The 11,990-nt window shown below is 42.6% G+C and overlaps 1 protein-coding gene across 1 annotated transcript; it reads right to left on the minus strand.

The window, feature by feature from the left end:
- Window positions 1-392: 392 nt before the first annotated feature.
- Window positions 393-10,605, minus strand: trim16 (tripartite motif containing 16). The gene is made up of 7 exons (XM_073489971.1): window positions 10,489-10,605; window positions 9,390-10,383; window positions 4,280-4,375; window positions 3,069-3,302; window positions 2,807-2,978; window positions 2,381-2,476; window positions 393-1,312 (listed from the first exon to the last, which is right to left on the minus strand). The coding sequence occupies exons 2-7, from the start codon at window positions 10,113-10,115 to the stop codon at window positions 702-704; spliced, it is 1,935 nt and encodes a 644-aa protein (XP_073346072.1). The 5' UTR covers window positions 10,116-10,383; window positions 10,489-10,605; the 3' UTR covers window positions 393-701.
- Between the last annotated feature and the right edge of the window lie 1,385 nt (window positions 10,606-11,990).

The following is an 11,990-nucleotide window of genomic DNA, read 5'->3' on the forward strand; positions in this document are numbered from 1 at the left end:
GTTCACGCAGCATGTTATTATGTAAGAGGCTGCACTTCAAGTAAAACCACCGGCTTACTGTGTTATACTACATAATATTACTGTATTATACTGTCTTTGTTCCTTTTTTGTTTCTTTCTGTTGTATAAATCAGGTGATGACAATCAATTCTACCTTGAACATATGTGTGTGATTGTGACATGTTCAGGGCCACATTAACATCTCTTATATCGATAGTGACATTTCAGGGGTAGGGTAATCGTCTGTGCTGCAGATTTCTTATTTATTGATTAGACCATTTCCAAAGAAATCCCTGAAAACAAAAGTCCAATTGAACTAAATAAAGTGAGTTGGTTGATTTAAAATACTGAGTATGACTGAACTGTAAAGAAAACAGACTTTTTTATGGCAAATGATGATACAAATGATTTATTTGCATACAGAAAATATAGTAGACCTCTGAATTCACAGTGTGATGAAAAAGTAACAATAGTCCCAAACGTACACATGACCTGAGCCCAGATATACATGACAGAAACATTCACAAGTTATCCAGCAGTTGTACAAAACATTTGTGGCAAGACTTTTAATTTCTTTCCCTTACAGTTTCTGGGGTTATTTTTTGATTTGTGTGGGTTTTTTGTTGTTGACAGTAGTCTTACATTGTTGAATTGTCCCTTAAATGATCCAGAGCAAACAGACTTTTCTCATTTTATTCATCGCTACGCTGCTGGTTTTGAAACAATAGCTCCGTTTGCAGGTGAGGTGGGAGGAGAGGGACTTTTGAGCCGTAATGGCTCCCCCGGAGCCACCAAAGCCACGATATTCTCCTTCTTGGACAACCAGAACGCCGGGTAAAGAGGCTCCAGGAACTCTGCCTCGTACTTGTGGATGAGCTTAATGGTTTCATCCACGCCGTAGAAAGCCAGGAGGCCTCTGCTATAGTCCACGTAGACCCCGATACGAGTGAACTTCTCCACGTTCAGAGGGGTCTCCACGTCGCTGTGCCAGGCGGAGAAGGTGCGTCCGTTCCACTGGAGGCACCAGGAGAAGTTGTTTCCAGTGATGCAGCTGTTGCTCTCGCTGCCCTTGCGGTCGATGCTCTTGTAGGTCACGCCGATGTGCGTTCCCTCTCCGCTGATGTCTACCTCGAAGTAGTGCCGCCCCAGGTAGAAGCTCTCTGTGGCCAGGACTTGGCGCCAGCTCTCAAAGCGCTCAGGTACATCAGGATAAGGATGCTGCCAGGGCGTGGTGTTAGTCACCTTCCTGTTTTCTTCTGTCAGGCGCAGGAACTTGTGAGCCGTGTCAGGGTCAAAACTCACGTGGGCGGCATCTGGGGGAGGATTGTGAAAATATTAGTCAACAGTGCAAATACCGCGGCAGTCACCAAGGTCACCATTTTGTTTTTGTAATACTCTACTTTCTACTCCACTACATTGTCTGACAGCTGAAGTTATGTTTCAGTTTAAACCTCACCTTAAAAAACCAAGATCGGCTTATAAAATACAACATTTTAAAGGTTGAACCTGTGCTTCATGACCCTTTTGGGAGGTTACCCGACAAAAAAACAGCAAGATTTTTTCCATCTGTCCCTCTGTCTGTCATCTGCAAACTCTATTTATACTTTGCAGGGTCACGGGGAGCTGGAGTCGACCCAAGCTGACATAATTGGGCAAGTGGCGGGGTACACCACTGTCATGCTCAGATTGTCAGATACCAATCAGGTCATTGGTGTTGGACTCGAATCATTAACCCACAGCGCTGAGACTTAACAATCAACTACGTTTCTCAACTTTTACTTTCCATATTGTTGTACTGCTACTTCTTCCACTTCTGATGTTCTTCATATTGTTATTTGAGGAAAACTCAACCTGGTTCCTCTAGTTACCTTACCTAATGTAGTAAACAGCTGATATTTAGTTGATCTAAAGCCTGGGGGTGGTGGGTCATTGGGGGATTCAGAAGAGAAAAAGTGTGTGAGATACATTCCTGAGCAGGTGAAAACAATGCAGCTTTGTTATAGACCTGTCCAGGTGTCTTTGGTAACATGAATACTGGAAAAGGCTTCAGCAGACTGTGTGTTTGAACAGGATAAACATTTACAGATGGATGGATGAAGGTTTTCCTTGTCTTTTTCCAGGTTATTAGTCCCCACCTCCAGCTCCTCAGGCCGAATACTTTTTTCTTTTCTGTGTTCAGGAAGTTGTTCACCTGGTTTATCTGATCCAGAGCCGGTTTATCAGCTGAATGGACTCAAAGGACTGCACCTGAAACAGCTGTCTCAGTGCATCATCTTTACTCCTTGATGTCAGGGAAGTGGGACTCATTACCACAACCATGACTGCACTGTCTCTGCCCTTTGGCCCATATTCATTCACACAGCTAAAAAAAACCCACTCACACTTGAGGAAGTCTGCATGAGCCACTGGATCTGGTATGGACTGGTTCTGTTTGGCTGCAACGATTTGCTGCACAGTCGTCTTTATCCCCATTTTGTCTGCAACGAAAAGGAAACACATTTCAGTGTCATTTCAGATTCATTTGCATGAAGCTAGCACGAGAATCCATCGCAGGGAAACAAGTAAGTGCTGTCTTTCAGCTTTAGCCCGTGACTTACAAAACAGGTGAGTCATGGAGCTCACAGGTGGTTTCTAAGCATATCTATGTAAATGTCATCGCTCGTGTTACCACCGCTGTATACCTGAACTCCACGGCGATGACACGCAGGCTGAAAATTCTTTACAGGTGTGAACACGCCCCAGACAGACAGTCTGTGCAGAAAACTGTATCTTAGTGCTGGAGTGTGAATTCCTTCTTCTTTTCTCACCGTTCTTGCACGTCTCTTTAACTTTCTCTATGTATGAAGACACGAGCATGTCACACAGCTCCTGCGTGGAGTCGACGATCACACGGCTGAAGGAGTTCAGGCGGTCCATGAGGCCGATGTAGACTCCAGGCAGAGAAATGTCAGTGGCTTCTTTCTTCCACTCTGAGTACTCCTGCAGAACAAACAGCAAACACAACAACATGAGGATCGTTGCAGGACTCTCCCCTCTAGAAACAAATGATCTTGCTCCTGCTGGTGTTACCTGCAAGAAGTCCACATCATTTTTGTTTTTAGAGAGCTTCTCCATCTGCGCCTGTGTCTTCTTCAGCTCCGTGCACCTCTGCTCCAGGTGGACACGGATGCCCTCGGCCTGCCTCAGCGCCTGCTTCTCCTCGCCCTCCAGGATCTCCGTCAGCTCCCGCTTCGCCCTCTCCACCACCGCCTGCAGCTCCTCGAACTGGCTCTCGATCGTCGCTCGTACCTCCGTCACTGAATGCTGTGGAATAATGCTTTTAGTTCAGAGTGAAATGGTGACAGTTTACCTTTTTACAAACCACGGATACGTTAAATTTGTATGTATGGTGGTTTCGGGCGAGCTGGGCGAGAGACCACTGTTCAAGGGGCCGTTTGAACATTTGTGAGCATGAAACCACTGGATATTTTTTACAAGATGTCGGGACATTTTCAGCTGCGTTAGGGTCATCAAAACCAGATATTTTTGACAAGATGTCGATTCAATTTCCAGCTAGGTTAGTAGCCAAGAAACATGATATTTTTGACAAGACATTTGGACATTGTCCAGCTGTGTTAGTAGCAACAAAACCGGATATTTTGACAAGACGTTAGGACCTTTTTTCAAACTGTGTTTGAGGCAAAAAAAATGATATTCTTAATAAGACATTGGAACAAATTTTCCATCGTAGCGGCAGAGCCAAGTAAGCCAAAACATGATCTTTTCCCAAACCTAACCAAATGTTTTTTTGTGCCTAAACCTAACGACAACACAAAAACACAATATCGTATTGAAAATTTAAAATCGAACCAAAAGACATGTAAAGTTGCAACATGTCAGCGGTTTATAGAAACATGTGTGGCCAACATTTATTGTGGCGATTGTTCGTGTCGGATGGCAGCGGGCCAGGCATTTTTTACAGTCTGAGGGAGGAAGTGAAGGTATCTCAAAGGCTCAGGTAGCAGGTAGGGAATGCATCCGGTCACATGATGGTTTTACATAACTGCCAGCTCCCTGAGGGATTACTTGTTACCTCACCAACACTCAACTAAATAAAAACATGGATTTCCTCACACACCGCAGGGAAACCTGTTGGGTTTGGGTGACTCCGATACCTCAGGGTTTACAGGCTGGTGGTTTCTCAGGCCAAAAATAACCAGCTGATATTCATTAAGTATTGTGACATTCATGTGACATACCGACAGTGAGCTCATTCCTGATTAGTCATGCGGTGGGTTTACCTCAATGGAGACTGTGTTGAGTTGAAGTTTGTTGATGGCGTTCTCTGCTGCCGTCACTGTCTTCACCATCTCCGTCTGCTTCTCCCTGAGCTCTTTCTGTGAACATCAGAAGAAAAACAGAAGTCAGCGCAGAAAAACCACAACCATGTTCTCATGCTGAAAATATGCCCGATCCTAACAGATGGTAAGTAAATGTATCTGGGCTGATGTAAACATTCAGGCTGTTTCTTCAGGAAAACTGTGTTGTTTCCTGGTTTCCTCTTCTCTCTGTATGTGGGGGCCTCACATCCTATTCTACACCCTGTGTCTGTGGTTTTCAAAGGCTCGTTTTTTTTTTTTTATAGATTCGAAGTCTGAATTCCTCGGGCAGGTCCAGGCGGATCCGGAGCTGATTCTTTTCCATAATGTTCAGACCCTGAGGGGAACATTTCCAGTGGGACAGGGCATCAAGTTTATGATAAAAAAACAACCAAACATGTAATGTTAAAGTCTTACAGAGATGCCCTACAGCTAAAATGTGTTGTCTGAGGAATTTCATTAATTTTAATTCAAATTAAATCCCCTCTCCGAATGAAATTCCTCAGACAACACATTTAAGCTGTAGGGCCTCTCTGTAAGACTTTCACATTACATGTTTGGTTGTTGTTGTTGACAGGATCCCGTCTCTCCCCACTTGTCTCAACAATACAGAAATATTTAGATCCAGAAGTGTGGCTTAGTTATGTTATTTATCTTGTCATGTACATACAAATGCACACAACAAGACAAGACAACAAAAATATAGTTGTAGCGGTGAATACAGGTAAAAATCAATACCTTTAAATGGAGTTGATTTTTTGACCATCACCTCTCTGGCGAGGTTAGCCTGTCAGCTAGCCTAGCTGGCTACTAAAAGGAAGAAAAGCACCGGCAAGTTTCTGAGCAGTGAGCTTGGCTAATGTTGGGGCTACACTGAGTGACTAGCTAACGTTGCTAGCGGTTATCTATGACACTGAGGGGGTTATCGATTAGACCAAAAACGCTACTAACAAAAATTAAAAATGTTAAATACATTACAGTATGGAAGATAACTGTGAAAAGGGACGTAACTAACTTATGGATGAAAAGTCACTGTCACCACAAAGGTTGGAGGTTAATGTAACGTCAGAGTTGACAGACAAGCAGTCTGCAAAACAGGTACACTTCACACTACATTGAGCAGGTAGAGAATAAATAACAGATAAATAATAGATAGATAAGTAATGATAATCTTTAATGTTTCAAAAGTTAAATTCTTAAGTTGTCTTGGTGTAATTGAGGATTTGATGTACCAGATCACAACATGCCACTCAAGCATTTTACACGAGTCCATCCTCAAAGCCATATTTTTCTTTTAATGAAAAAGTATAAATATTTAAATGTAACTTGGCTCTGACATGTTAACTCATCCATCGGTTTAAGCTCTGTATGATTTATCGGGACAAATGAGGCCACAGCAGAAGCAGAGGGCTTGTGCTGACATGTGGCAGCTAGCAGAAATACTTTTCTGCTAAACAAGTAGAGCAAATCCATTTTTTGGCACTGTGACAAATATCTGTAACACACCCAACAGCTTCTCAACTTGTACTTGTAAATTCATTTATTAGCATTACGTCATAATCACCCAAATCCAGAGGGTTGTTAAAAAATGCTATCCTGCCATCTGGATAAAAAAATAATCCCTCCCCTGCCCGATAAAAAAAGGACTTTATACATGTTTCTTTTGCCGCAAATAACATATTCTCGCTCGATTTGTACAACATGAACCACAAGTAAAAACTATATTGTTACTGTGTATTCATACAAATTAATGCATTAACATTTTGTGTTGAACCTCGCCTCAGTTAAAGGTGGGGTGAGCAATTCCGGAGAAAGATAGTTTTTTTTTTTTTTTTTTTTTTTTTTTAATGATCAGAATTCAGTTTATTGACAAATCAATTAATCAGCTAATCGTCTCAGCTCCTCCAATCTCTGTGCCCCCTGATTGTTAACAATATATTTATTGTTTTTAAACATAGAACATACAGTCACAAGAAGAGATAGTTGATCGTTGAGTCCGGCGACCTGGGCGTGAAACTCAACGATCAACTGCCTTTCACCCCACCTTTAACCGGGGCGAGGCTAGCCAAAGCAGCGTCGGACAGTCGGACCAAACGGAGGTATGAGTTATGTCACTCTATTGTCCGCCGTGTTTTTCTTACTGTCGGTGTCGGTCCTGTGTGAGTAAATCTCTTTGAGAGGAAGTTTCCTCTTGTGCAGAAAATATTGCCAGTATTATTAATTCCCCTTTTTGTTTTCTATTCAAACACAATTAGAGATGTAAGAAAACATGTTTTGCGGCTGTGACTGGTATTCTACCTGCATTTTCAAACAGCTTTATTGACACTGCGAGCCTCCCAACAGTGTTTGCTTTACAGTTCTAATGAAGCACTTTGAGGTTTTGCAACAACACACTCCGCAAATAACAGGTGTAGGCTAAAAGCTCCAGATCTCTGCGGGAATCTGGACTGGAATGCTTGAACCTGAGGGTCACGAACTGTCAAAAAGAAAAGACAAATGAGACTTTAGCTGAAGCTTGAGCTTTCGCTGCGTCAGAGCGTGGAAATAGACCCGAGTATTAAGTTTCCAGACCGACAGGCCATCTTGTTAATCACAGAGCAGACTATGATTTGACGAGCTTTACATGGGATATTAGTCAGAACGAGCGTCCTCATTAGATTTAAAGTAATCAGAGCTGCATGGTGAGAACAACTGTGATGCACGTGGAGGATACAGTTCATCCCCGTCATAGCAGCTCAGTCGGACATCGCTATAAATATCCCTTCTTCTAGAAATGTTTTGTGGACAACGAAACTTCACCTGACTTTCCATCAGGGTGAATTTTCATTTTTGGCTGAACTGTGCCTTTCAGGATTAGTTTGGAGGTTAAATTGCATCTCAATGGCACTTGTGCTGCCATATTCTCTAAACTTCAAAGCTTCAGTCCTCAGTGTTTGTCTGCTCAACCAGTTGGACTCCACCTTTACCACAGACTGTAAAATAAATAAAAGAAAACACACAGCTATCAGATGACAAAACCACACTGGAGGCTTGTTGCAGTTTGAGAAAATAATGGACCTGGAGCTTATAAAATGCCGAACAAAAAAGTAGAGCAAGTTACGCCAGTCCTTAAATCACTGCACTGGCTTCCTGTGTATAAATCATATTGCTTCTCTATAAAGCACTACATGGTCTCAGGCCTGAACATCTCTGGTAAACGTATACGTAACGAAGCATTCAGACCCCTCAGGTCATCGAACACAGGCTGACTCAATGTTCCCAGGATCAGAATCATGCAAGTTGAAGCAGCTTTTAGTTTCCATGGTCAACACCTGAGGAACAAACCTGAGGTCTGCTTCAACCATCAGCTCATTTAAAGTTTTTAGTTTCTGTGTTAGAAGTCTGGTGTTTGGTTCGAGCTTCTCACAAGGTTTGCGAGCCAATCGTACGTCAGCGTTGGTATCACATGGCGTCTGTGTTTTGTTACTGCTCAGCGGCAAAAGGAGGAGCGACCACAGTGAACGTTGGAGTCACGCCAAGGTGACCACTGTTCTTCTTTGTAGGCTACAGTTTAGGTTTGGTGGCTAGCTAATGTGAGCTAGCGTTAGCAACATTGGACTGGACGTGTTTCAGTTTCTTTAAGACGTTTCATCTCTCGTCCAAGAAGCTTCTTCAGTTCTAACTAACTGGAGGGGAGCTGCAGGGTTTTAAACTCTGTGTGGGAGCGTCCTCACAGAGTCGTTAGGGCCACTTGTGGGTCGTTAGTCCAACCGGTCTTCATGTGGGTTGCTAGGGCTCGGTGAGCCCAGGTGTGAATGGTCGTTAAACTGTCTGGGGAGGGAACTCAGTACTGCATTGTAGGTGGGGGATAAGTAATGTCGTAGGCCACCTCCTCTGTTCAAAGACACTGTCTCGTTAGTCACAGTGACTACAGTTTTGGTCAAATTTGAGTTATGACTGGATTCAGACTTTTAAAAGATTATATTGTCTTGTGAGAAATTGTCCAAGTTCAGTCTTCCTAGAGAAAAAAGATGTGAAAATTGCCAAAAATGCAGAAAAACGCCAAAAATACTATCAAAAATCAAAGCAAGTAGTAGTAAATGTAGTTAAGTTGGTTAGTTAAGGACTTAAAACATTACTGTGTACTGTGGCTTTACAATAAATTAAATGCTTAACTTCTATTTAAGCTGCAACTATTTATTTGCTCATCGTGGTTTTCATTTTCTTTTAAATTCAGTTTCTTTTTAATCTCTATTCGCTTAATTTAGCCTTTTTGTCATTTAAATGACATTTTAACATTCTCTCTGTCTCTTATTTTAATGTATTTCTGTGCCTCTGTGCAGCACTGTGAACTGCCTTGTGTCTGAAAGGTGCTCAATGAATAAAAGTGCCTTGCCTTGGCAAAGAGCTCAAGAGCCCAAAGATATAATGATATAAAACAGAGACAAGCAAATCTGGAACCAGTGAATGTTTGACATTTAACTTTATAAATATTTCAGACAAGTATTTTCCGGCCTGAGGGCCAGGAACCAAGGAATTAGTTCATTTTTTCCTGACTCTTGTGAAATACTGAATACTTTGACCTCTCCAGGCTCCCAAAAACCCTTCATAGAGGACACATCTGTAAAGAAATAATTACTTTTTGCTTTAGCTGCTCACTGTTTACTTAAACTGAGCTATAACCTGAGATGAGGGGCCTCATTTTAAATTTATGTTATATAGAAAATGTTTTCTGTTTTTTTTTGTTTCTGTTTCTATTATTTTCTTTCAATCTGATTTGATCTGATCTTATGTGTGTGTGCAAATAAAGTAAAAGCAAAAGTAAAGAGGTCACAAGCCAAAAAAGAGTAGAAACCACTGATTAAATGATTAATTAATTATCAAAATTGTCATCAAACACAATCAGATATAATCAAAGAATCATCTAATTGTTTGAGAAGTTTAGTTGTACAAAAAAAAGGTGAATTTAATAGATTAAGATGTATAAACATGCCGTTTTGAGGAGTTGTCATGACAGTAAATGAATCCAGCGTATGAGTGAAGGATCTCTCACCTCTATTCGTTTGCGAGCCTCCACCACAGGTACGATGTTGTGGCCCTTGTGCTCCTCCGTCACACAGTCCTGACAGACGCAGCAGGAGTCGGCGCTGCAGAAAAGCTCCAGGGGCCACTTGTGGCTCTCGCAGGTCCGCCTCTCGATGTCCCGGAGCGGCTCCACCAGCCGGTGGTTCTGAAACTTTGGGTTCTCTAGGTGAGGTCGGAGGTGGGCCTCGCAGTAGGACACCAGGCAGGTGAGGCAGGACTTGAGGGCCCTGCGGGGGTTCTCGATACAGGAGTCGCACACCACATCGTCGGGGCCCAGAGGTTCCTCCTTCGCCTCCTCTTCTTTGACCTCCTCTTCTGCACCATTTTTCTTCTCCTCTGCCTCTTTCTTCGCCTCCTCTGCCTCTTTCTTCTCCTCCTCAGGCTTCTTGGGATCCTCGGACTCCTTCAGATCCTCTTGGATCTTGATCTCCCCTGTGGTCTTGGAGTCCGGCTCCTCTTTGCTCTCGATCTCAGGAGCTTCAGCCTCCGTCCCGTTCTGTTTGGGGCTGTCAGGTTCAGGCTTGCCGGGGCTCTGCAGACACTCAGGACATCCTTTACTTTTGTCCTGGAGGCAGGAGCCACAGACAGAGTGACCGCAGGCTGCCGGCTTGTCTGCGCTCAGTGCACCTGAGCAGACTCCACACAGCTGCTGGTTGGAGATGGGAGCTGTTTCTTCAGCTGCTGTATTTGCCATGTCTTCAGTCCGTCTCTCTCTGTCAGCCTCTCTCCTCTGCTGTCTGAGAATAACTGGCTCAGCCACTTTTTGTCAGCTGGTAGTTCCTGGATCGCGCTGAAGAGCCTGAAAGCCACACCTAGAGGATGTCAATTGAAGCCCATAGTTTCAGTCGAAATGTTAACCACTCACATGCAAGCGGGCGGGCCAGCACACAAGAGATACACCCTCGCCTGAATCACTGCCCTCCCTTCCCCGAAGGAAAAGAAACCACAGGGAGGAGCCCACACTGCAAAGGGAGGAACACAGAGGTGTAGAGTTTCTCCCACATGCACCGTGTTTGAAGACAAAGCAAATCTGACAACATTACTTGTTGACAGATGTTTTTTCTTACCTCACTGACGGATTCATTCACTGCTCTGTTGCCTCTGTTACAGCATGATTGAGCTATCCTGATAAAAATGAGGAAGTCATCGCTGCAGCCTTTTGTCAAGTGAGCATTTCTCCTTCTGCTGCTGCTGCTCCAAAGTACAAGTGGAAAATCCAGTGAAAATGTAAATACACTGAGTGAATCAGCAAAATGAGAGCAGATACTGCCACCATGTGACCACAGCCCGTGGATATCAGAGAGCCACTCTCAAGAGCCCAGTATGAGAAAAAGTCAAAGTGGACAATAATGCACATTTATCAAGTGACTCATGAGGAACAGTAAAGTGGTCATGTGATTAATCACATGTGTTCAGCCAATTAGAGACATGGATTCGACCCATTGTTCTTCCGTCTTACAAAAATGTTTAAAACATCTTTTAACATTTTACTCTGCAGAGGTAATAATGATTTTGAGGTTATTTTTACTTGTATGTAATCTTTAATTAAAGCAATTCACACATGAAATTATCAACAAATAGCTCCCAACTACAAAAATAGTGCTGAAATAATAGAAAAGTGGCCAAAATGGTAGAGAAGAGAGGAGATGAGAGCAGATATGGATATATATGCTTGTTATTTTAATCTCTGATGATTGCATTCGATTCGAATCATTTTAGAGCAGAGTTTGAGTTATGTGGGAGACAGTGGGGTCCGAGCTCCCATAAAGCAGTAAAATAACACATCTGTGAGGGTCGCTAATACATTAGCAACTAGGATGACACTCAGCAGAGCACATATCTCCAGCAAGGCCTAACAGCCCCCTTTAATTCAATCAAGCCTCATGTAAAATCAAACTTCAGCCTCATATCACTCTAAATTTTGAACCACCCATAACATCTGAACTGAACTGAACTGAACTGAACATAACATCTTAACTATAATTTCAGCTCGGCAGATCTAGGATCGGGATCAAAGGTACCAGTCACCTTAATACGCCTGATGTTTTCATCAAGGTCGATGCTTTATTCCCTGAGAAATTAATTAAAGTGTAAGACAAAAACAAACAAACAAAAAAAAAAAAAGTCCTATCTCACAGTTTAAAGAAAAATTCCTGGATCAGCACCATAAGTTAATGGGGTCTATTCTGGGCCCAGACTCGTCCTCCATCCAAGTTTCATATAAATCTGGTCAGTAGTTTTTGTGTAATCCTGCCGACAAACCAACAAACACACAAACAAACAGACACTTGTGACAAGTGCGCCTTCCAAATGAATAAACTTCAATATAAAGTAGTAACTGTTTGCTAATGTTCAACCTTAATGAGGTCATAATGTGCTCATGTTGTGTTCACTGTTCATTTTGCTGCCCCCAAGTGGCAAAAATATATACCAGCACTACTCGATGTGTTTTATACTGTGTGAGTGTGTGAAAGATGAGATGTGACCGATTTACGCCCCCAATTTCATTATAGCTGTCTGTGGGTTTAAAAAAAATTCTGGATAAGTTTAATTTCATATAAATACACAA

This window comes from Pagrus major, chromosome 20 (assembly GCF_040436345.1).
Source record: "Pagrus major chromosome 20, Pma_NU_1.0".
Lineage (NCBI taxonomy): Eukaryota > Metazoa > Chordata > Actinopteri > Spariformes > Sparidae > Pagrus > Pagrus major.

Excerpts from the sequence above, each read along its gene's own strand:
- trim16 (XM_073489971.1), bottom strand. The coding sequence starts at position 10,115 with ATGGCAAATACAGCAGCTGAAGAAACAGCTCCCATCTCCAACCAGCAG. Across the intron at positions 4,376-9,389 it reads AGGCTCGCAAACGAATAGAG|AAAGAGCTCAGGGAGAAGCA; the intron begins GTGAGAGATCCT and ends TGATGTTCACAG. Across the intron at positions 3,303-4,279 it reads TCAACACAGTCTCCATTGAG|CATTCAGTGACGGAGGTACG; the intron begins GTAAACCCACCG and ends ATTATTCCACAG.